The sequence below is a fragment of the Anolis sagrei genome, chromosome 5, assembly GCF_037176765.1.
Source record: "Anolis sagrei isolate rAnoSag1 chromosome 5, rAnoSag1.mat, whole genome shotgun sequence".
Classification (NCBI taxonomy): domain Eukaryota; kingdom Metazoa; phylum Chordata; class Lepidosauria; order Squamata; family Dactyloidae; genus Anolis; species Anolis sagrei.
The window spans coordinates 29030500-29054424 of record NC_090025.1 but is presented as its reverse complement, the minus strand read 5'-3'; the positions used below and the strand labels follow the sequence as shown (position 1 = coordinate 29054424).

Below are 23925 nucleotides of genomic sequence, written 5' to 3'. Positions count from 1 at the left end.
TCCTATTGATGCAGGCCAAAATCCCATTGGCTTTTTTTGCCGCCACATCACATTGTTGGCTCATGTTTAACTTGTTGTCCACGAGGACTCCAAGATCTTTTTCACACGTACTGCTCTCGAGCCAGGCGTCCCCCATTCTGTATCTTTGCATCTCATTTTTTCTGCCAAAGTGGAGTATCTTGCATTTGTCACTGTTGAACTTCATTTTGTTAGTTTTGGCCCATCTCTCTAATCTGTCAAGATCGTTTTGAATTCTGCTCCTGTCCTCTGGACTATTGGCTATCCCTCCCAATTTGGTGTCGTCTGCAAACTTGATGATCATGCCTTCTAGCCCTTCATCTAAGTCATTAATAAAGATGTTGAACAGGACCGGGCCCAGGACGGAACCCTGCGGCACTCCGCTCGTCACTTCTTTCCAAGATGAAGAGGAAGCATTAGTGAGCACTCTCTGTGTTCGTCCACTTAACCAATTACAGATCCACCTCACCGTAGTTTTGCCTAGCCCACATTGGACTAGTTTCCTTGCCAGAAGGTCATGGGGGACCTTGTCGAAGGCCTTACTGAAATCCAGGTACGCTACATCCACGGCATTCCCCGCATCTACCCAGCTTGTAGCTCTATCGAAGAAAGAGATCAGATTAGTCTGGCATGACTTGTTTTTGATAAATCCATGTTGACTATTAGCGATGACTGCATTTGTTTCTAAGTGTTTGCAGACCACTTCCTTAACAATCTTTTCCAGAATCTTGCCCGGTATCGACGTGAGGCTGACCGGACGGTAGTTGTTTGGGTCGTCCTTTTTTCCCTTCTTGAAGATTGGGACCACATTGGCCCTCCTCCAATCTGCTGGAACTTCTCCCGTTCTCCAAGAACTCTCAAAGATGATTGCCAATGGTTCCGAAATGACTTCCGCTAGTTCCTTCAATACTCTTGGGTGTAGTTGATCTGGTCCTGGGGACTTGAACTCATTAAGAGCGGCCAGGTATTCCTGGACGACTTCTTTCCCAATTTGGGGTTGGATGTCCTCCAATCCCTCATCCACTCCATCTTGCTGAGGTTGAAGACTCTCTTTTTGTGAGAAGACCGAGGCAAAGAAGGCATTAAGTAGTTCTGCCTTTTCCCTATCCCCTGTCAGCATTGCCCCATCTTCTCCTCGAAGAGGTCCTATCGCCTCCTTGTTTTTCCTTTTTCTACTGACATAAGAATAGAAGCCCTTTTTATTGTTTTTAATGTCCCTGGCAAGTCTGAGCTCGTTTTTTGCTTTAGCTTTGCGGACCTTTTCCCTACAGGTGTTGGCCATTTGTTTGAATTCTTCTTTGGTGATTTCTCCCTTTTTCCACTTCTTGTGCATGTCTCTTTTGTGTCTTAGCACAGTTAGAAGTTCTTTGGACATCCATTCTGGCTTCTTTGCACTTGTCCTATTTTTTCTCTTTGTTGGCACGGTTTGCAATTGCGCCTTGAGTATTTCACTCTTGAGAAGTTCCCATCCATCCGTAGCTCCCTTGTCTTTTAGTATCTGTGTCCACGGAGTGCTGCTCAGCGTTTCCTTCATTTTTTGGAAATCAGCTCTCCTAAAGTCCAAAATGCTTTATTCCAGTTAATAATTTTCATTTTATACTTTTTTACTCCCAGATAAACATGTAAAAGCGAATACAATCATTTACAGATAAAGAGAGAGTGGAAACAACTCATCAACTACTAGATCATCTTGACCACATATTAAATAAAACCATCATTCTTACCAGGAAATGATGGATGCAAGGAAAGAGAACAACATCAGCCAATGTGAAATAAAGTCCTTCTGCAAAAACGTGTTCCAACTGTGGGAGTTCTGACGTTTTTATCTTTCTTATGTGAGAGGGCTCCCTAGAAGTAGCCGTTTGTGTTTTCTGCAGAGTTAATTTAGAGAGAGCAACTCTCAGTTCCAGGTCTGCTCCACAGGGTTCCAGATCTTCTGTTAACTTTTCATCTTGTGAAGAAACATCATTATTTGATTCCCTGACAAAGGTCTTTTGCTGCTTAACTTTCTGCCTTCGAATTTTGTCATCATTATGAACCCTTACAGGCGCTCCCAATTTTTTTTCTAGCTGCAGTATCTCATCTGGAATAGTCTCACACTCAGGAGAGGCTCGTAAAAAGTTTTCAACAGCCGAAGGAATGCTGATTTCACAAAGTCTGGTCCATTCACTAACCTGCAAATGAATATAATCGCTAAGTTAAGGGATTAGTTTTATATCTATACTCACGGAAACCACAAAAGGAATTCCAACAAAAGCATGAAGAGTTACAGAATACGGCCCTTTGCTTTTGTAGCAAAAAGAAAGGTCTATTCAAACATACTGAGAACAACTAACTGAGATTCCTCTTCCCCAAGGATAAGTTATTTATTTACTTCATTTATATACCACTTTTCTTACCCCCTTGGGGGGGGGGGGGGGGGAATTCAAAACCATTTCCAAAATATTCACGGAAAAATTCAATGCCTTACAAAACATGAAAACCCAATATAATGCAACAGTAACATAAAACTATACATTAAATCATAAAATGCAACTACATGTAAACATTAAAACAAGAAATTAAAAACAGATTAATCTAAACATTAAAACAATAAACTTGTTATTCAATTCTTCCAGCATTGTCATATCAGTATCAGGAGCCATGGTGGCGTAATGGGTTAAATCCTTTGGCCGGCTGAACTGCTGACCTGAAGGTCAATGATTCAAATCCATGAGATGGGGTGAGCTCCCATCTGTCAGTTTCCCTTGCGGGGACACGAGAGAAGCCTCCTACAGGAGGTGGCCCCTGGGCAACATCCTTGCAGATGGCCAGTTCTCCCACACTAGAAGTAACATGCAGTTTCTCAGGTCACTTCTGACATGACATAAAACTATATCAGTATCAAATGCATATTCAATGTTATTTGCATTACATTTCATGATTTACTATTCTTTGTGATTCCTTCCCATTTAATCTATACTAGACATCTGGGATTGTATCACGTTAGTAATTTCTGAATTAATTTAAGAAAGAAGGCCAAGATATGTTACTGGCTTGCTTTTCTATAGTGGGATAATCAATCTGTTTGAAATCAATTAATAAGATTCAATGTGTTTGAAGTTTATTACAAATCACTATAAATCTATATAGAAATACTCACTTCAGCACAAGCTTTCAAACAGGTCTTTTTAAAACCCAAGAGTTCGAGAATATCTTCTTTTGATGGATCTGCCTCGTACGTTTTATGTATAATGTGTCTGAGTACCACAGCAAGTCCTGCTCGGCAAAATCTTCCATTCTTCTCAACAACAGCAGGCAAACAGCAACTCTGGACCACCAAAGGGAGTTCACACTTTTTGATGAAGCAAATATCTAGGTCCTTCGGTAGTACTTTGTCTGTAAACTGAGAATCAGAAGCTGTTTCATCTGAAGATACTAGAAACACTCTGAATGTTTTGCAGCCACAGTATGACAACAGGAACAACGATACAGAGGTATGGAGAGGAAAGATACAATCTCCAGTCTGATTAATGTAGTCCAGATACAAGTGGTCTTCAGTAACCGCTTTCATTTTTTTCTTAAAGGAAGAAATGGTATTAATAAAATATATGTAGATGATTTAATTTTTAATACATTTTAAACTATGAAAATAATCAGTCCTTTTTCCTATTGGAAACATCAATTCATTCACAAACCAAATGAATTATACTAGCCTAAAATGAAAGGGCAATACCAAGATATGCTTGGCATGGGGACTCTACATTAAGTTAATCTTCTCTCTGCAATTTTTGGCATCACCCCTCCTTCATATTGGCTAGTAAAGGCAGAAAATACTGTTTAATGGCACTGTTTTAAGACAGTCAAAACAACATAGTATCCATCATCCTTCTCGTATTAACACACACAGCAAAGGAATAAGTTCCTACACCATTAAAAAAGTTCAATGTTTTTGAGCAAACTTTGCATCCAAAATTCAACAATATTCACATGGGAAATCAAATAACTTGAATTAACAATTGGTTAAAATGCATTATTTTCAGAGTAAGACCCAATTTTACATCTTGAAAGTCTCTCTTTTACCATCACACTACCAATGCAAATTCTTCAGCATATGGTACTTAAATGGTTGAGTAGTCCACTGATTTCATTAAGTTATTCAATATACAGTGGGAACAGGGATTACATTCCTGATTTGCAGAATACCGACATAATTTTGGTGACTAGATCTTTCTGCCTCCTGTTTAATCTTGTGTGATGTGTACAATTACAGACTCCACTTACTAAACCCTAGGGACCACATCGTTTGACATGCACATCTGCAGCCTCAGCTTTTTATTTGGAAATTGTGAGGAAATGTACCAATTCCCACTTCCCCTATGGAAGTGAGAAGATTTTTTTAAAAACACATAATACACAGTAGAATTAATGCAACTTTAACTGCCACAGAAAATATTATGGAATCCTTGTAATTGTAGTCTGATGAGGCACCAGCACTCTTTGGCAGAGAAGGCTACAGACTTTCTAAAACTACAGCTCCCAGGATTCCATGGCATTGAGCCATGGCAATTCAAGTGCATTAATTCTACAGTATAGACCAGTGGTTCCCAACCTGTGGGTCCCCAGATGTTTTGGCCTTCAACTCCCAGAAATCCAACAGCTGGTAAACTGGCTGGGATTTCTGGGAGTTATAAGCCAAAACACCTGGGGACACACAGTTTGAGAACCACTGGTGTAGACAAACCTTGGTTACATTGCTTTCATTGTTAATAGCACTGTTCTTGAAAGTTCGACAGTGGATTACGTAAAATAAAAATTAAGTCATTTACACAAAAAAATATTATTAAAAGAAGTCACAACTCCTCTGGCAAAGGCAGCAACCTAAGAATCAAAATAATGAATGATGCAGAAAGAGGTTGACAACGGAACTTCTGCGTATCTTCTCACCATTAAATATATTTTCGCTTAAAGGGAGATCTCGTTGCTCGGAAAATTTCAATTGGAAATTTCAATTGGTACAATGGGCGGCAGTCAGGTTACTAACTGGCGCAACTTACAGAGAGCGGTCAACCCTCCTGTTTAAGGAGCTCCACTGGGTGCCTTTCATTTTCCGGTCCGAATTCAGGGTGCAGGTTCTTACCTACAAAGCCCTGAATGGTTTGGGACCCGCCTACCTAAGTGACCGCATTTCTGTGTACGAACCCACACAATCTCTTCAATCGTCTGGAGAGGCCCTGCTCGCGCTCCCACTTCCTTCACAGGCGCGTTTGGTGGGGACAAGGGAGAGGGCCTTCTCAGTGGTGGCCCCCTGACTCTGGAACTCACTTCCCAAGGAGTCTTTAGGAGGAGTCTTTAGGAGGAGCCTGAAAACGTGGTTGTTCCAGTGTGTCTTCCCAGAATAAGGAAAACTCTCAGAAATATGCCCTCAAAATGTACTTTTACCACAGATTTAGGACTGACTGCATTCCCTCATCTCTCTTTGAAAACCCTATACCAGTTATATCCTACCTTGTTCATGCCCAGTGTTATTTTTTAAATTTTAAACTATTACATTTGGCCTGGCCATAAGTTTTTAAATGCGTGTATGTTACTGGTGGCCCCCCGACTCTGGAACTCACTTCCTAAGGACATCAGGCAGGCCCCAACTTTGGCAGTCTTTAGGAGGAGCTTGAAGACGTGGCTGTTCCTGTGTGCCTTCCAAGAATAATGATCCCATAGCACTTTGTCCTCCAAAGCACTTTACATTTTAGGCCTGCTTGTATGTTTTCCACAAATGCCCCATCACTTTTTCGCCCATGTTCCAGCATTACTTCCAATTTTAATTTTACATTTGGCCTTCCCATAGTTTTTAATCATGTGGTCTTATTGTTAATGTTGCATTATTGGATTGTCCATGTTTATTTTAATTACTTGTATTGCTGTTATTATTGCTTGTATTGTTGCATTTGGGCTCAGCCTCATGTAAGCCGCACCGAGTCCCTTGGGGAGATGGTAGCAGGGTACAAATAAAGTATTATTATTATTATTATCATTATTTATTGGTTATGTGATTTATATTAATTATATTGTATTGATTGTTTTTGTTATTGCTTTTTGTTTTATTGATGTACTGTTGGGCTTGGCCTCATGTAAGCTGCACTGAGTCCCTTGGGGAGATGGTAGCAGGGTATAAATAAAGTATTATTATTATTATTATTATTATTATTATTATTATTATTATCATTATTTATTGGTTATGTGATTTATATTAATTGTATTGTATTGATTGTTTTTGTTATTGCTTTTTGTTTTATTGATGTATTGTTGGGCTTGGCCTCATGTAAGCCGCACCGAGTCCCTTGGAGAGATGGTAGCAGGGTATAAATAAAGTTTATTATTATTATTATTATTATTATTGCTCAACTAGCTGTCCCCTGCCACGCGTTGCTGTGGCCCAGTGTGTTGATCTGGAAAATAAAGTAATGAGAAAGTGCTGGTTTCCAATATATGTAATGTTGTTATGTTTGTGGGTAAACAGTATTTCTTGCTGTTTCTTTGTCAGTGTTGATGTGGAGAGTGTCTGGTTTGCCCACCCTGGAACATGCAACATATCATTGTCCTTCTTTAGGGGTCCCTTTCAAATCTATGATACTATATCTCTCTGTGTGTGAATCATATCTATCTATCTCTACCTATGGCTGGATGGCTCTTGGTCAGGAGGACTTTGATTATGTTTTCTTGCCCTGGTGAAGGGAGTTGGAATGGATGGCCTTAAGTATTCTCTGTTGGTCATGGGGGTTCTGTGTGGGAAGTTTATCCCGATTCTATCATTCATGGGGTTCAGAATGCTCTTTGATTGTAGGTGAACTGTGAATCCCAGTGGCTACAACTCCCAAATGTCAAGGTCTATTTCCCCCAAACTCCATCTGTGTTCATATTTGGGCGTATTGAGTGCTTGTGCCAAAGTTTGGTCCAGATCCATCATTGTTTGAGCCCACAGTGCTCTCTGTATGTAGGTGAACTACAACTCCCAAACTCAAGGTCAATGCCCACCAAACCCTTCCAGTATTTTCTGTTGGTCATGGGAGTTCTGTGTGCCAAGTTTGCTTCAATTCCATCGATGATGGGAGTTCAGAATTCTCGTTGATTGTAGGTGAACTATAAATCCCAGCAACTACAACTCCCAAATGACAAAATCATAATTTTTAGAGTGATGGCCACTCCTTGTGTTGTGAGACATTTTGTTGCCAAATTTGGTATGATTTCGTTCATTGGTTCTTTTGTTTTTAAGGTACTCATTATGCACAGAGCATTTATATATATATATATAGAGAGAGAGAGAGAGAGAGAGAGAGAGAATAGAATGCAATGGGATCTTGGGAGTTGTAGTTCTACAAGGTCTTCTGCTAGAGTGCTGTTGCCTCACCAAACTACAACTCCCAAGATCTCATAGCACTGAGCCATGGCAGGGAAAAGTGATGTCAAACTGCAAATTGTAGAGTAGGCCTGGGCCAACTTGGGCCCTCCCTCCAGGTGTTTTGGACTTCAACTCCCACAATTCCTAACAGCCGGTAGGGTGTTAGGAATTGTGGGAGTTGAAGTCCAAAACACCTGGAGGGAGGGCCCAAGTTGGCCCAGGCCTGGTGTAGAGGGGAAAAAGACAATCCTTTTCCAAGCAAAAGCTCGCTTTAAAAGCCAAAGACTTGATGGGACATTTCTCCAAAGCCTCCTTACCGGAGATCCTTAGCCAGCGCCTTCCTCTCAGTGTCCGCCTCAGAAGCCGCAAGCCCCGCCTCTTCCGGCGCTCCTCCTCACTTCCGTTGTGTGTCTGCCTGCCAGCCGGGGACAGAAGGCGGCCGGCACCTCTAGGGAGAAGGAGGAGAACGAGAAGGAGACACCTGGCTGGCTGGACTTCTCCTTCGCGACGGGGTTTCCCTGCCAAATGAGGTGAAAGAGCAGGGGCCAATGAGGAAGGGGTTATTTTTTTTGAAAGCTTCTCTCCATTGTGTGGTAATGAATTGTAATGTATTGTAATGAATGCCTTTCTCCTCCTGTGCTAAAGAGGACCATGCTACAACTCCCAGGATTCAAGAGCATTGAGTAAAGTGGTGTCAAACTGGCTCTATAGCAAGCAAGGGCTAACTTGGGCCCTCCAGGTGTTTTGGACTTCAACTCCCACAATTCCTAACAGCCGGTAGGCTGTTAGGAATTGTGGGAGTTGAAGTCCAAAACACCTGGAGGGAGGGCCCAAGTTGGCCCCTTCTAGCCTTGTCTCTCTCCTGAGGAATCTGTATAAGGACCAAGTAAAGTGGAAGGCAAAAGGAAGAGGGGCCGACCAAGGGCAAGATGGATGGATGGCATCCTTGAAGTGACTGGACTGACCTCGAAGGAGCTGGGGGTGGTGACAGGGAGCCGACAGGGAGCTCTGGCGTGGGCTGGTCCATGAGGTCATGAAGAGTCGGAGACGACTGATTGAATGAACAACTGACCATGGAACAACAGACTGGTTCAAGATTGCGAAAGGTGTACAGCAGGGTTGTCTACTCTCCCCCAACCTATTCAACTTGTATGCAGAACACATCATGCGATGTGCAGGGCTTGAGGAATTCAAGTCTGGGGTGAAAATTGCTGGAAGAAACATTAACAACCTTAGATATGCAGATGATACCACTTTGATGGCCGAAAGCGAGGAGGAGTTGAGGAGCCTTCTAATCAAGGTGAAAGAAAAAAGCGCAAAAGCTGGGTTGCTGTTAAACATCAAAAAACACAAGATTATGGCAACAAGAATGATTAACAACTGGGAAATAGAGGGGGGAAACGTGGAGACAGTGACAGACTTTGTATTTTTAGGTGCAAAGATTACTGCAGACACAGACTGCAGCCAGGAAATCAGGAGACGCTTACTTCTTGGGAGGAGAGCAGTGTCCAATCTTGATAAAATAGTGAAGAGTAGAGACATCACACTGGCAACAAAGATCCGCCCAGTCAAAGCCATGGTATTCGCTGTAGTAACCTACGGATGTGAGAACTGGACCTTAGGGAAGGCTGAGCAAAGGAAGATAGATGCTTTTGAACTGTGGTGTTGGAGGAAAGTTCTGAGAGTGCCTTGGACTGCGAGAAGATCCAACCAGTCCATCCTCCAGGAAATAAAGCCCAACTGCTCATTGGAGGGAAGGATACTAGAGACAAAGTGGAAGTACTTTGGCCACATCATGAGGAGACAGCAAAGCCTAGAGAAGATCTGCATAGTTAAAGCAATGATATTCCCCGTAGTCACCTACGGATGTGAGAGCTGGACCATAAAGAAGACTGAGTGAAGGAAGATACATGCTTTTGAACTGTGGTACTGGAGGAAAATTCTGTGAGTGCCTTGGATCGCAAGAAGATCAAACCCATACATATTCCAGGAAATAAAGCCCGACTACTCATTGGAGGGAAGGATATTAGAGGCAAAGATAAAGTGCTTTGGCCACATAATGAGAAGATAGGAAAGCTTGGAGGAGATGGAAGGAAAAAGGGACCGACTCAAGGGCAAGATGGATGGATGTTATCTTTGAAGTGACTGGCTTGACTTTGAAAAAGCTGGGGGTGGCCATGGCCGACAGGGAGCTCTAGCGTGGACTAGTCCATGAGCTCATTATTATTATTATTAACTTTATTTGTACCCCGCTAGCATCTCCCGCAGGACTTGATGCGGCTTACAAAGGCCAAGGCCTCAACACAACAGCAAAACAATAACAATACAATTTAAAGCAAATTAAAACATAAGCAATAACAAAATGTTACATCATTATGCAATAAAACCAGGGCTGGGCCAGTGATGGGTACAGGTTAAAAAGTGCTGGGTGTGGCAGGAGGTATGTTGGATTTCCGGGCAAGTGCAATGTGCAGAGAGTCTTAAACTCTAATAAAGTGCTTCTGGGACGTAGTAGCTCAGGTAGAGTAGGAAGCAACTGAATGAATAAACAACAAAAACCAAAGGTTAGTTGACAAGCAAAACATATGTTTAAACTTTTTCCATCTTGTTATTTCTCTCTTTCTTTTCTTCCTTCAAAGGTGCTGCTATGGCTGCTGCTATGAACTTGGAGCTGGACCCCATCTTCTTGAAAGCTCTTGGTTTCTTGCATTCCAAAAGCAAAGATTCTGCTGAGAAACTCAAAGCGCTGCTTGACGAATCCTTGTCCAGAGGGATAGACTCAAGCTACCGCCCCTCACAGAAGGTACTAGCCCTAATATATGGAATATGTAAGGTATTTTGTGCTCCTCCTTAAACTGAGGTGCTTTTTGTCAGAAAAAGGTACTATGGTTATGGCTGAGCACTTGATGAACCAACTTGACTCAGCATATTATTTGAGAACACAGAAATGCTGGACCATTCTAACAACCACCATGTCAGACTATACAGAGAAGCCCTTGAAATCCACAAGCGTGTGGACAATTTCAACAGAAAGGAGGAAACCATGCACAAAATCTGGCTACTAGTATTAAAAAAATTCTATCAGGACAGTAAATAAAGAACAACACTCAAAAAACGGGAATTCTGGACAGGAAATAGTTAGGGCCAGCTAACACCTGACAAAGGATTCCTCCAGAAAGGAAGCAAATAACCCAGTTCAAAGCAAATATTGTTGGATTTTCTGCCTTGATATTCTGGGTTATATGGCTGTGTGGAAGGAACCTGAATCAAAAAACCATTTAGATTCCAAAGAAAGCTTTGAGGGTTTTTTTAAACCCCACAAACTCACTATATGGAGATTTCATTTTGATCAGAAGAAGTGAATATGTCAAATAAAGAATAAATAAAGAAGGTTGCAATCATGAGGAAGTAACTCTACTGAACTCGATGAGTAAACATACTTTGAATCAGTCTGTGAAAATACAGAGAAATTAAAACAAACAATTACTACACTATGTAACAAAATTTGAAACATTTTTTGTTACTGATTTGAAAGTGTTATTTAATAGTACCATACTGATTTTGAAAGTGTTATACTCCAGAAACTTGGTTTTTGTGGCTGCCACAAACTATGTTGAATTGATTGAATTTGACTCGAGATATTCATTGAAAAAACTATAGCAAAATGTGCTGTGGGATGTCTGGCTTTTAAATTTTAATGCTTTATAAAACTTTTATTAAAGTCAGTTTTTAAGCCTGCTTTTTAAATAGTTTATTAGTTTTAAAATGTAATTTTTAGTTGTGTGATGTTTAATTTGTTGCAATTTTTAATTATTGCTTGATGTAGATGTTTAATGTATTTTTATGGTAATTTATCTGTTTGTTTACCTTTTACAGCATTGAATGTTCACCGCTACATATTGTTAAGCACACTGAGTCCCCATTGGGGAGATAGGGAGGGATGGAAATTATACTTTATTATTATTATTATTGTTATTATTATTATTATTATTTGCAGTTGAATAAACGGTCAATGTTGTATTTTTGTTTGGCTTTACTCAGGAGGTAGAGCCACCCAAAATATCTATTGCAAAACCAATATCCGTTAAACAAGAGATTAAGGTTTCCTCAAGCCTTCCTACAGGCAGCAATAATGGCAAACCTGTTGTGGCCGAAAAGGTGAAAAAGGAAGTGGAAAAGCGATCTGTTGATAAGGTAAGTTGAGATGGATTCATTCTCTAGTGTGATGAGATCCTAAGTGTTAAGCTCTTTGGACAGAGCTGTCTTTAGATCCCACTACAATCAGGCCCCATCTACACTGCCATATAATGTAGTTTCAAAATGCAGTTTCAATGCATTGAACTGCATTGTGTGGCAGTGTAGACTCATATAATCAAGTTCAGTGCAGTTATTCTGCATTCTGAAACTATTGTGTGGCAGTATAAATGGGGCTACAGTAGTTGCTATGGAACTCTAACCCAAGTTTTAGTTGACATTCCTTTTTGTTTCTCTTTTTTTTTATAAATCTTTTTTATTGAATTTTGTGCATATGTACAGTAAGAATCAGTGAGAGAGATACAAGTGATTAGTCGTAAACATATTAAATTAAAAAACATATTAAATTCCTTTTTGTTTCTCTTTCTGAAGCATAAGGACCTTTTTATGGGTCTTTACTTATTGTTTCATTACTACAGGTCTTTTCTTTGAATATGTTGTGTATTTTATCTTTTTAAAAGCTGTTTTAATGTCGTGCTTTTAATAGAATTAAGATTGAGGCCACTTCTACACTGCCATATAAAATCCATCTGCCTTGTACTGGATTATATGGCAGTGTCGACACATATAATCCAGTTCAAAGCAAATAATGTGGATGACCTGCTTTGATAATCTGAATTATATGGCAGTATAGAAGGGACCTTAGCTGTACTTGAATTTTTCTTAAGTCGGTTTGGGCAAAGAGAAAGATGAAAAGAAAAAGAAGTAATTTAAACACATTTTCTTTATTTATGTAGATTGTACACCTTGTTCCTATGGAAAGCTTGTTTCAACAGAGAATGGGGAAATGTAATTTCAAATAAAAGCTACGCCACTTTTTGCTGCCATACGACCAGAACTTGGTAGTAAAATAAATAGTGAATGGTGCAATGACCAGTGGGTTTCAGGTGGGCAGGAAATAGTCCTGAGATTTATCTAATTTGCTCAACCACACATTAATCAAATCTTTACCTCTCAACATTTGTATAGGTGTAACAGAAAAGTATTTGTGGTCCTTGTAAAAACAAAATACTTTTAGGAGACATATTTTGTTGTTATTAATTAAAGATGATATTTAACACATTCAGTGCAGAAGATTATTATATGAGTTACAGTTGCAAAACATGAATAATATATTTAGTGTTTAGATGTTAAGTTCCATAATGGGTGCAGATCAAATTAATATTAAATTAATTGGACTTTGTTAGAAGACGGCCCCTGAGGCGCCTCTTTTGTATGCATTAAGCAACAAAAATACAAGTTGGTGAGATTTAAACTTGTCAAATACTGATTCCCTGAGAATAAATGGGTTTGCAGTTATTAATAAACTATAATATTCAAGTCATTCACAGTCTACAAAATGAAAGAGTATTTCGTTGAGTACCGTATATTAATGACTGTAGAATATTTAGCATTCATTAATACCAATCCTTATTTATATCATTTGATAGATAAAACTGGAAATCAGTGAAGCAGTTGAAATTCCAAAGAAACCAAGGCTAGAAAAGCCGGAGACCCGTTCTTCTCCAATCACAGTGCAGACGAGCAAGGATTTGGCCATGGCTGACCTCTCTAGTTTTGAAGAAACTAGTGCAGATGATTTTGCCATGGAGATGGGCCTGGCTTGCGTGGTTTGCAGGTGAGTTGTGTGAAACTTAGTTTTTGCAACAGAGTTAAGAACCATAGTGGAGTCTTTCTTAGTAATCTTTTTCTCCTCTGATCAATGACATAAAACACTTGCTTTTAAGCTCTCAAATAATGAAACACAAATGAAAAAGTTTCAGATTTGAGAACCAGTTAATATGATATTTCAGCCTTAGTTAAGATTTTTCAAATTAAGAATCCAATCTGTAGAAAGGAATACTGTATATACTTGAGTGTAAGCAGAGTTTTTCAGCCCTTTTAAAGACATCTACTTATTATTTTACTCTGTTGTTGTTATTATTATTACAATTATTTTTTGCTCTTATTATTACATTGTTTTTATCTATAGTTATTACATTTATTATTTTTCTCTATTTATTGTTATTATTACAATATCAATTTAATCAGCATTTGCAAGGCTTGCTACACTGGCTGAATTTCTTTTTATGAAGGATTTTCTGCAGCATCTACTGTGAACACTGCAGAAAGTCAGATTTTCTGTAAATAGGTGGCAACTTTTACTGTTGTCCATTTTTTGTGAGCCCAGCATTGAGCAACAATTGAAGAAGCAGTGGTCCAAACTTTTTTTGAGGTAATACTAATTTGGGATGAACACAATTTGCTTTGCAGGCAAATGACTGTTACTTCTGGGAATCCGTTGGTTGAGTGTCAAGAATGCCACAATCTCTATCACCAAGATTGCCACAAGCCTCAAGTGACGGACAAGGAGATGAATGATCCCCGCCTTGTGTGGTATTGTGCCCGATGTACCCGGCAAATGAAAAAAATGGTAGGTTCTTTTCCAGAATTATTGCTAGGTTAAGAGAAATGTAATTACACCTAGCCAAGGAAGGGATTTGAGAAGTAACATAACAATAATATTTGGAGATAGGTGTAGAGTCTGTGCTGGAGAAGAGAGGGCTAATGATATAGATTTTCCATATTTATTGTGAAGGAAAACAATGTTTTGATAAATAGCTGTGTTTATATCAACATTTATTTCATAATACATTGTCCTCTGGTGGCTCAGTGGATTAAACTGCTGAGCTGCTGAACTTGCTGACCGAAAGGTTGGCGATTTGAAGTGGTGTGATCTCCCCGTTAGGCCCAGCTTCTGCCAACCTAGGAGTTCGAAAACATACAAATGTGAGTAGATCAGTAGGTACCGCTTCGGCAGGAAGGTAATGGCACTCCATGCAGTCATGCTGGCCACATGATCTTGGAGGTGTCTACTGACAACGCTGGCTCTTCAGCTTAAAAATGGAGATGAGCACCACCGGACACGACTAGACTCAGTGTCATGAAACCTTTACCTTTTACTACATTGTCCACTAAAGATGAAGTATCCAGATTTTTTAAAGTGCACTTAAGTCACAAACAAATAGGTTTCCAAGGGTTATTCTCTAATTAAAAGTGACATGTATTGGACCAGAATAAGCATCTTTAACTCCCATGAAAGACAGGTTTTTTTCTTGCTTCGCTTGTCTTTTGTACTTCCTGTAATAGTAACATTTGGTTAGAACAAACATTTCAGTAATAAAATATCTTGCAATATTTGAATAATGCCCAATATGGTAAGGTAGTGAGATCTGTTGATTCCTGTTTCCAGTGTTCCTTGGCTAAAAATGTCCAGTATCCCTTTTGTTCTTTCTCTTTCTTCATTAATGTCATCTCTTCTTTTATAAGATAAACTATACATGCAGTATGTATTTCTATATAAGTTCAAATTCCACACTTATCTTTGTTGATATGATTTTTTGTTTTGAATTCACTTTTTTAAAATGATAATATAGGAATGTGTATGTAATTTGCACAGGCTCAGAAAACTCAGAAGCCTTCCCAGAAGCCAGCCCCTGCTGTAGTTACAGTAGCTCCTGTTGTGAAAGATCCACTCATAAAGAAACCGGAAATTAAGCAAAAGTTAGAGACCACAACAGCCTTTCTCGCCTTTAAAAGGACAGAGGTCAAGGTACTGTACATAAAATGTTATGTGGGAAATAAGATGTTGCATCTTATACACGTTTTTCATCATCACATGAAATTGCTCATAGCCGTGTATGATATCTAACCCTTTGCTAAATTAGAATCCAAAATACTCATATTCAATGCTTCCTTTTTCTGGTCTGCGTATTTTGATCGGTAAAATGTTTTTTTTATTTATTGGGCAATAATATTTTTTTTATTAAATGGTTCAGTTGTGTTCTGATTTTCTATTAATTTGTCTTCTTAGACCCAGAAGTGTTTTAGATTTTAGATTTGTTTATTTATTCAGTTATTTTTGAGTTTGGAATACAGGCAGCCCCCAAATTACAAACAATATAGGTTCTGTAGGTTTGTTCTTAAGTTGAATTTGTTTGTAAGTTGGAGAGGGATCATTTTTAAAATGTAACTCCATCCAATATATATATATATATATATATATATATATATATATATATAGTATCTTTGGATAGCACAGGGAATGATTAACATCCCTGTGGGGTTTGTTTTGCTGTCTGTGCTCCTGTTCAGAAGGTTTCCGTTTCTGTCCCCGTGATAATTGGATTTTTAAAAAAACGTTATGGAAACAAGGATTGGTTAGAAAGTTCCAGTAGAAACACCTTTTCACCATGATAATAACTCTTTCAAGAGTGGGTTTCCCTTCCTAGAGGTAGATTTCTCTCACTTCTGTTGTCTCACCCCCATTCTTAGCTATGAGTTATTTGTAAATTGGATGTTTGTAAGTCAGGGACTGCCTGTAATCTGTAAGGTAAATGATGATGGTGGGTGGGATAAAAGCTAGTGATGACTGGGGCCAGAATCCTCTTTTCTCTCTTCCTGATTGAGTAGGCTTTGCCAGAAATTTGATCTGATACCTTGCAGAAGTCCATTGAAATTAGGGTTACTGCTATAAGTTGCCTAGCTCCAGACCCTTCCCCATATCTGGGAGAGAGGTATCTATGGCTTCATTTATCTACATCCATAAAATATGTCCTCTCTAAGCATTTACTAGGTGCTCCAGCTTTATTCCATGGTATTATTGGGTCAGAATCCCCTCATTTCAAAAGGATTCATTGTCATCCATGGTTTTATGTTCTGTAATTTCTCATTCTATGCATTTTGGAGGAAAATTGGAACAAACATATAATGCATATGATTACTTATCAAGTATATAACCAGCTTGAGAAACCTTAGCTAATGACCTCTTCTGCTTTACCACCCGGTTTTCTTCCTACAGATTAATGTAAAACCTTGGAAGTTACTGAAAGTTTTTACAGTAGTCTGTTTGAAAAATAACATGTTATTGCAACATGGCTTGGAAAAGCATGTGCCAGTCTTCCAGTGACACCCCCCCCCACACACACACACATACACACACACACTCCCAAAAGCTGTCATACCAACTCACTCTTCTAATTCTTTTCAGAGAAATAATATCCAAAATTGCTCAAATAATACATTGCTTCCAATCTCTAGATAATTGGAATGGATTTTATGTGGAGAAAAACAGGGGAGACTTGTGAATGCTTTGTAATGCATTTAAAATGAAGCAAGATAGTTTCATCATGTGAGGTCTCTTTGCTGCCACTGCTACAAAAGGACAGCAAATGTCTTTATATGGACTTGAGGGCGGTGTTTCCTATAAATGTTTACAAGTTGTCTGCCTATACTTGACTTTGCACATATGTACATAACAAGACATCTTAGATGTCATGGAGATCAGGCTCAAGTCTAAGTATGAAATTTCTTGATATTTCATATACACCTTATATACATAACCTGAAGGCAATTTTATACAATATCTGTAATAACTTTGTGCATAAAACAAAGTTTGTGAATCCTCTGGAGTCAAAGCTGTCACTATCTCTGCCACCAAGCTGCACAATTTAGGATATGGAGTACAGTCAGTCTTCCACATTTGTTGTGGCTAGGAGCACAGGACTCCCACTAAAGTGAAAAAAAACGCACAGATAAATTACAATTTTTTAGGTTAGAGCACACTAAGTGTGTGGTCAACTTCTGCTAGAAGCTGACCATAGAATCACAGTTTTTGTTTTTGTTTTTTCATATCTGAAGCGGCTTGAGAAACTGTAAGTTGCTTCTGGTGTGAGAGAATTGGCTGTCTGCAAGGACGTCACCCAAGGGACACCCGGATGATTGATATTTTATCATCCTGTGGAAGGCTTCTCTCATGTCTCCTCATGAGAAGCTAGAGTTTGAGACGGGAGCTTACCCCGCTTCCCGGATTTGAACTGCTAAACTGTTGTTCAACCAGTCCTGTCAACTCAAGGGTTTAACCCATTGCACCACCGGGGGCTCCTGTAGAATCACATTGATCTCTGAAAATCTCTAGGTGCTCCAGCATACCTAGAAGTCAACCATAGAGTCACACTAGAAGTCCTAAAGAATTCTAGTGAAAACATTTCTAATCAAATCTGCAAAAATTGAAACCACAATTATGGAGATATGACTGTCTTTTAGATTTCAGGATTCTGGATAAGGGACACTTTACCTATACTAATATTTACTGAGTTAAAGATGTAAAATACATAGCCAGCCCATTATTAATTATGCTTTGTAGCCAAGCACAGACCAGATGTAACTAACATGAAGCTTGTCTCTTGTTTTGTCACAGACTTCAGCCACTGTTTCTGGTAACTCAAACAGTGCCAGTGTCTCTTCCTCCTCAGCTAGTGGCCTTACAGGGTGGGCAGCTTTTGCAGCAAAAACATCATCTGCAGGCCCATCCACAGCCAAGTTGGGATCCACAACACAGAGCACCGCTGGGAAGCCTGTTGCAGCCTCAAGTAATCAGAAACCCATGGGTTTGTCAGGATTGGCAACAGCTAAGGCAGGGCTAGGCTCAAAATTGCCATCGCCTAGTAGTAGCACAAGCCCTGTTCAGTTGAAGCCTCTGCCACCTCTGACGTTGGGGAAAACAGGCCTTTCTCGTTCAATAAGTAGTGACAATGTAAGCAAAGTGGGGCTTCCGAGTCCAAGCAGTTCAGTCCCAAGCAGCAGCCAAGCTGCAGGTGGAAATGGAAGCAGTGGAACAACAGGCGGCAGCAGCGGGAGTGGGAGCAAATCCAGTGGAGAATCTGGGAATCAATCCCCATCTTTGAAAGGTCCTACTTCTCAAGAGTCACAACTCAATGCTATGAAAAGATTGCAGATGGTCAAAAAGAAAGCTGCTCAGAAGAAGTTAAAGAAGTAAATCAGATAACACAATATATAACAGAACTATCAAATGAACTTTTTGCCTTGGGTGCATAAATATGTATTTAAACTCTTACCTCAATTGAATAAAAAGTAATGAAATTGTTCAATTCAATTGTCTTTATTTAGGGATCTGGGAAGTGTGTTGTGTTGGAATTTTTAGTTCTTTGACTTGAAAAAAGCCAATGGGATTTTGGCTTGCATAAATAGGAGTATAGTGTCTAGATCCAGGGAAGTCATGCTACCCCCCTCTTCTGCCTTGGTCAGACCACGCCTGGAATCACTCTGTCCATTTCTGGGCACCACAATTGAAGGGAGATGTTGACCAGCTCGAATGTATCCATGGGAGGGCGACTAAAATGGTGAAGGGTCTGAAGAACAAGCCCTATGAGGAGCAACTTAAAGAGCTAGACATGTTTAGCCTGCAGAAGAGAAGGCTGAGAGGAGACATGATGACAACCATGTATAAATATGTGAGGTGAAGTCACAGGGAGGAGGGAGCAAGCTTGTTTTCTGCTGCCCTGGAGACAAGGAAGCAATGGAACAATTACTTCAAACTACAGGAAAGGAGATTCTACCTGAACATTAGGAAGATCTTCCTGACTGTGAGAGCTGTTCAGCAGTGGAACTCTCTGCCCCAGAGTGTGATGGAGGCTCCTTTGGAGGCTTTTAAGGAGAGGTTGGATGGCCATCTATTGGTGCTTTGAATGCAATTTGCCTGCTTCTTGGCAAGGGGTTGGACTGGATGACCCACGAGATCTCTTCCACAACTCCCTGAAGGTTAACTACATTAGTTGTTGTACAATTGGCAGCAAAATACCCGTTAAAAGTATGAAGTCCAATGCAAGTAACAGAAGTCTATACAAAAATGTATATAACTACAAACCTGGAGTGTGGCAAAGTGGATACAGAGATGTATTGTCAAATATATCTCTGTATCCACTTGTATTGTTGACTATTGGATACAGAGAGCTACAGACTTCATATATTGTTGTTAATATTCTTTAAATTCTCTGTCGTATAAACTAGAGTAAGGAGACCATTTTCTTACTCTTCAAACATATTTTTTGAGAAATATCCATACAGACAGTGGAGGCATTGCAATAGCTATGAGCTAAGTGTGGAGATTAAAAATACATATAATTCCTCTGAGGGAAGGAAGTGGTTCCTATTGCAGTTAGATTTCAGGGTTTGAAAATGCAAGAAACTGCATAGATGGCCAGTTGAAATGTGAATATAGCAAACCAGCTTAAAAGGTTTCTAGCTATTTTTCACTATCACAGGGCAAGCATGTTTTTGTGATATGTAATAACATAATGAAACTCTGGTACTACAAAAGACAGGTTATAATATGTATGTTATTATTAAGCACTTAACTCCAATTGTAGTGAGTAATTTTTCTTTCTAGTCCACGTTACTTGCTGATAACTTTGCTTAAAGAAGTATTTACATTCAAAAGGATTCTCAGTTTACATAAAATACCAGAACAGGAAAAACAAGAAAATGAAAACATCGAAGGAGGAATACCCATGTGATTTCTAAGTTTGTATAAAAGTTGTCCAAAGATCCAGATAAAAGTTCATTTGTAAAAATTTCTCATTCATTCAAATATTGCAAGCATTGTTAACAGTTGTCTTATTTGTTTGATGGCAGGTGGAGGAAAATTATCTTTCTGGGAATAAAGTTCATCTTTTAATGATCAAAAGGTCTCATAACCCATTTTTATTGGCCAAGAAACATGCATGTCCTTTAATATCAAGGAACTTCCCAATACTATATGTATGTGTGGACTCATTTCCTTCCAAAATTTAGCTACTATGGGACAATGCCAAAATGTATGCATTAAGGACACATTAACACTATTATATCTCCAGTGATTTACTGATTTAGAAATCCTTTTCTTTAATAGATGGTGTGGCAACCAATATCCAAAAGAGCAACACATCTTTAACCATACTAACTATGGATGTTAATTTGAAATGTGTATTCAATTTTCTCTTTCATACTTTCCATGAAATTTATATTCAGCTTTAAAGATAATAGATACTGCTAAATGGTTCTGGTCCAACTTACCTGTCCGAATGCATCTCTATGAGCCAAGAGCTTTAAGATCCGCTGGGGAGGGCCTGCTCTCGGTTCCACCCTCTTCTCAAGCAAGATTGGTGGGGACGAAAGACAGCCTTCTCAGTGGTGGTCCTTTGGCTGTGAAATTCCCTTTCTAGTGACATCAGGCAGGTTCCATTCCTTCTCGTCTTTAGAAAAAAGCTTAAGACCTGGTTTTGTACACAGGCGTTTGGCGAATGGGGTATTATGGAATTAGACTTCAACCGCCAGAATAATGACTAGATTTTGGAAAATGACCAATGATAAGTATGAGATCAAGACTTGGAACTTTATATGGTTATTAATCTGTTTTATTGAGCCCCTGGTGGCGCAGTGGGTTAAACCCCTGTGCCTGCAGGACTGAAGACCGACAGATTGCAGGTTCGAATCTGGGGAGAGGCAGATGAGCTCCCTCTATCAGCTCCAGCTCCTCATGCGGGGACATGAGAGAAGCCTCCCACAAGGATGATAAAAACATCAAATCATCAAGGCGTCCCCTTGGCAACGTCCTTGCAGACGGCCAATTTTCTCACAAAAGAAGCGACTTGCTCCTGACACGACAAAAAAAATCTGTTTTATTGATTATGTGTTTTAAGTGTTCATATGTTTTAACTATTTTATAATTCGATTGGATGTGTTTTATTGTTATGTCCATGCGGCATTGAATTTTGCTGGAGTTTGTAAGGCGCCTTGAGTCCCCTGCCGGGTGAGAAAGGCAGGGTAAAATTGAAGTAAATAAATAAATACATTAAATGTTGGCTTAGATACTTAGCCTCAATGTCTTTTAATATATAGGGTACCGCAGATACACTTAAATGGCTGCAGGGCCAAATCTGGATTTTAACAAATATTTCAGTTGTGTATATTGTCGTTTGGCTGAAAGGTAGTTGAAATGGCAAAAACTCATAATCAACACCAAGTTTCTGCTTTAAGGCAACCATCGATTATTAATCCACAGCTTTCACATAAATGGTTCCTTATGAATTTTCAAATCTGGGTTGCTCCATAAAGTCAACTTGGCTTGAACATAATAAGTCAAAATGCAGGTGATTGTGATATTTGCCACAAAACTCTAACTACTCAAATTATTTTGATTGATCTGGAGCTGGGTTAACAGTAAGACAACATTTTGATAGTAGGCATTTGTAAAAAACATATATTTATTAGATAATTTAAAAACAAATATCTTCAAGGTACAGATACTTCTGTACAGCAATTCACAACAATCAAATATTTAATCACAGAGCTTTGTCCTTACCTATTCACAATTGTTTGAGCTATAATAAAGCCTTTTCAATGGAAAAGCATTCTTTTTGGTTAAAAAGATCACACAGGAGTATTAAGTCAAATTGTGAATGAATTGATGAATCTGTGCTCAGAGAATTAAAATATTTTCAAATGTTACTTTGCCTAAACCTTCACATGCAGCCTTCAGCACAAAGCGACTTCACATCACTTTTATTGACAATGCTGGTACTATTATTTTGGATTGCGAGATCCTGAGAGCACTTTTTTGTAATGCTATGTTAGGACATTCCCCTACTTTGTCATTTGCTGCAGGGATAAAAAATGTTTGCCTTCTGCAACTTTGAAAGTAGAAGGAACTCCTAGAATCTAGTTATTCCAGCAATTAACAGTTAATTTTAATGAATTCATTATGCTTTTGTTGCATATAAATAAATACAATCAAGTATATTTATCTTCTGACATTCATATTGCAAAAAACAAAACACATAGAATCATAGAATCATAGAATCATAGAATCAAAGAGTTGGAAGAGACCTCATGGGCCATCCAGTCCAACCCCCTGCCAAGAAGCAGGAATATTGCATTCAAATCACCCCTGACAGATGGCCATCCAGCCTCTGTTTAAAAGCTTCCAAGGAAGGAGCCTCCACCACACTCCGGGGCAGAGAGTTCCACTGCTGAACGGCTCTCACAGTCAGGAAGTTCTTCCTAATGTTCAGATGGAATCTCCTTTCTTGTAGTTTGAAGCCATTGTTCCGCGTCCTAGTCTCCAAGGAAGCAGAAAACAAGCTTGCTCCCTCCTCCCTGTGGCTTCCTCTCACATATTTATACATGGCTATCATATCTCCTCTCAGCCTTCTCTTCTTCAGGCTAAACATGCCCAGTTCCCTAAGCCGCTCCTCATAGGGCTTGTTCTCCAGACCCTTGATCATTTTAGTCGCCCTCCTCTGGACACTTTCCAGCTTGTCAATATCTCTCTTGAATTGTGGTGCCCAGAATTGGACACAATATTCCAGATGTGGTCTAACCAAAGCAGAATAGAGGGGTAGCATTACTTCCTTAGATCTAGACACTATGCTCCTATTGATGCAGGCCAAAATCCCATTGGCTTTTTTTGCCGCCACATCACATTGTTGGCTCATGTTTAACTTGTTGTCCACGAGGACTCCAAGATCTTTTTCACACGTACTGCTCTCGAGCCAGGCGTCCCCCATTCTGTATCTTTGCATCTCATTTTTTCTGCCAAAGTGGAGTATCTTGCATTTGTCACTGTTGAACTTCATTTTGTTAGTTTTGGCCCATCTCTCTAATCTGTCAAGATCGTTTTGAATTCTGCTCCTGTCCTCTGGACTATTGGCTATCCCTCCCAATTTGGTGTCGTCTGCAAACTTGATGATCATGCCTTCTAGCCCTTCATCTAAGTCATTAATAAAGATGTTGAACAGGACCGGGCCCAGGACGGAACCCTGCGGCACTCCGCTCGTCACTTCTTTCCAAGATGAAGAGGAAGCATTAGTGAGCACTCTCTGTGTTCGTCCACTTAACCAATTACAGATCCACCTCACCGTAGTTTTGCCTAGCCCACATTGGACTAGTTTCCTTGCCAGAAGGTCATGGGGGACCTTGTCGAAGGCCTTACTGAAATCCAGGTACGCTACATCCACGGCATTCCCCGCATCTACCCAGCTTGTAGCTCTATCGAAGAAAGAGATCAGATTAGTCTGGCATGACTTGTTTTTGATAAATCCATGTTGACTATTAGCGATGACTGCATTTGTTTCTAAGTGTTTGCAGACCACTTCCTTAACAATCTTTTCCAGAATCTTGCCCGGTATCGACGTGAGGCTGACCGGACGGTAGTTGTTTGGGTCGTCCTTTTTTCCCTTCTTGAAGATTGGGACCACATTGGCCCTCCTCCAATCTGCTGGAACTTCTCCCGTTCTCCAAGAACTCTCAAAGATGGTTGCCAATGGTTCCGAAATGACTTCCGCTAGTTCCTTCAATACTCTTGGGTGTAGTTGATCTGGTCCTGGGGACTTGAACTCATTAAGAGCGGCCAGGTATTCCTGGACGACTTCTTTCCCAATTTGGGGTTGGATGTCCTCCAA

The 23925-nt window shown here is 39.7% G+C and overlaps 2 protein-coding genes across 5 annotated transcripts in view; one reads left to right on the top strand and one right to left on the bottom strand.

Moving 5' to 3' along the window:
- GSTCD (glutathione S-transferase C-terminal domain containing) overlaps positions 1-7787 on the bottom strand; it is a 55476-nt gene extending 47689 nt beyond the window's left edge. For 3 of the 4 annotated variants that reach the window (XR_010909996.1, XM_067468630.1, XM_067468631.1), the window contains exons 1-3: positions 7711-7787; positions 3161-3577; positions 1743-2192 (exon numbers count right to left, since the gene is read on the bottom strand). Coding sequence is in view for 3 of the 4 variants with exons in the window: in XM_067468630.1 (XP_067324731.1) it covers positions 1743-2192; positions 3161-3571 (861 nt within the window). In the remaining variant the exon portion in view is untranslated. The remainder of the gene's footprint in view (positions 1-1742; positions 2193-3160; positions 3578-7710) is intronic. The other variant, XM_067468632.1, reaches the window with a different exon arrangement.
- Positions 7788-7791: 4 nt separating this feature from the next.
- Positions 7792-18576, top strand: INTS12 (integrator complex subunit 12). The gene is made up of 7 exons (XM_060779139.2): positions 7792-7923; positions 10033-10196; positions 11435-11587; positions 13078-13265; positions 13901-14060; positions 15087-15239; positions 17886-18576. Exons 2-7 carry the CDS (start codon positions 10041-10043, stop codon positions 18462-18464), a joined length of 1389 nt encoding a protein of 462 aa, XP_060635122.2. The 5' UTR covers positions 7792-7923; positions 10033-10040; the 3' UTR covers positions 18465-18576.
- Positions 18577-23925: the final 5349 nt, after the last annotated feature.

Bases quoted from the DNA above. Each gene is read 5' to 3' on its own strand.
- INTS12 (XM_060779139.2), top strand. From the start codon at position 10,041: ATGGCTGCTGCTATGAACTTGGAGCTGGACCCCATCTTCTTGAAAGCT. The intron at 10,197-11,434 runs GTACTAGCCCTA...GGCTTTACTCAG, and splicing joins GCTACCGCCCCTCACAGAAG to GAGGTAGAGCCACCCAAAAT. The intron at 13,266-13,900 runs GTGAGTTGTGTG...TTTGCTTTGCAG, and splicing joins CTGGCTTGCGTGGTTTGCAG to GCAAATGACTGTTACTTCTG.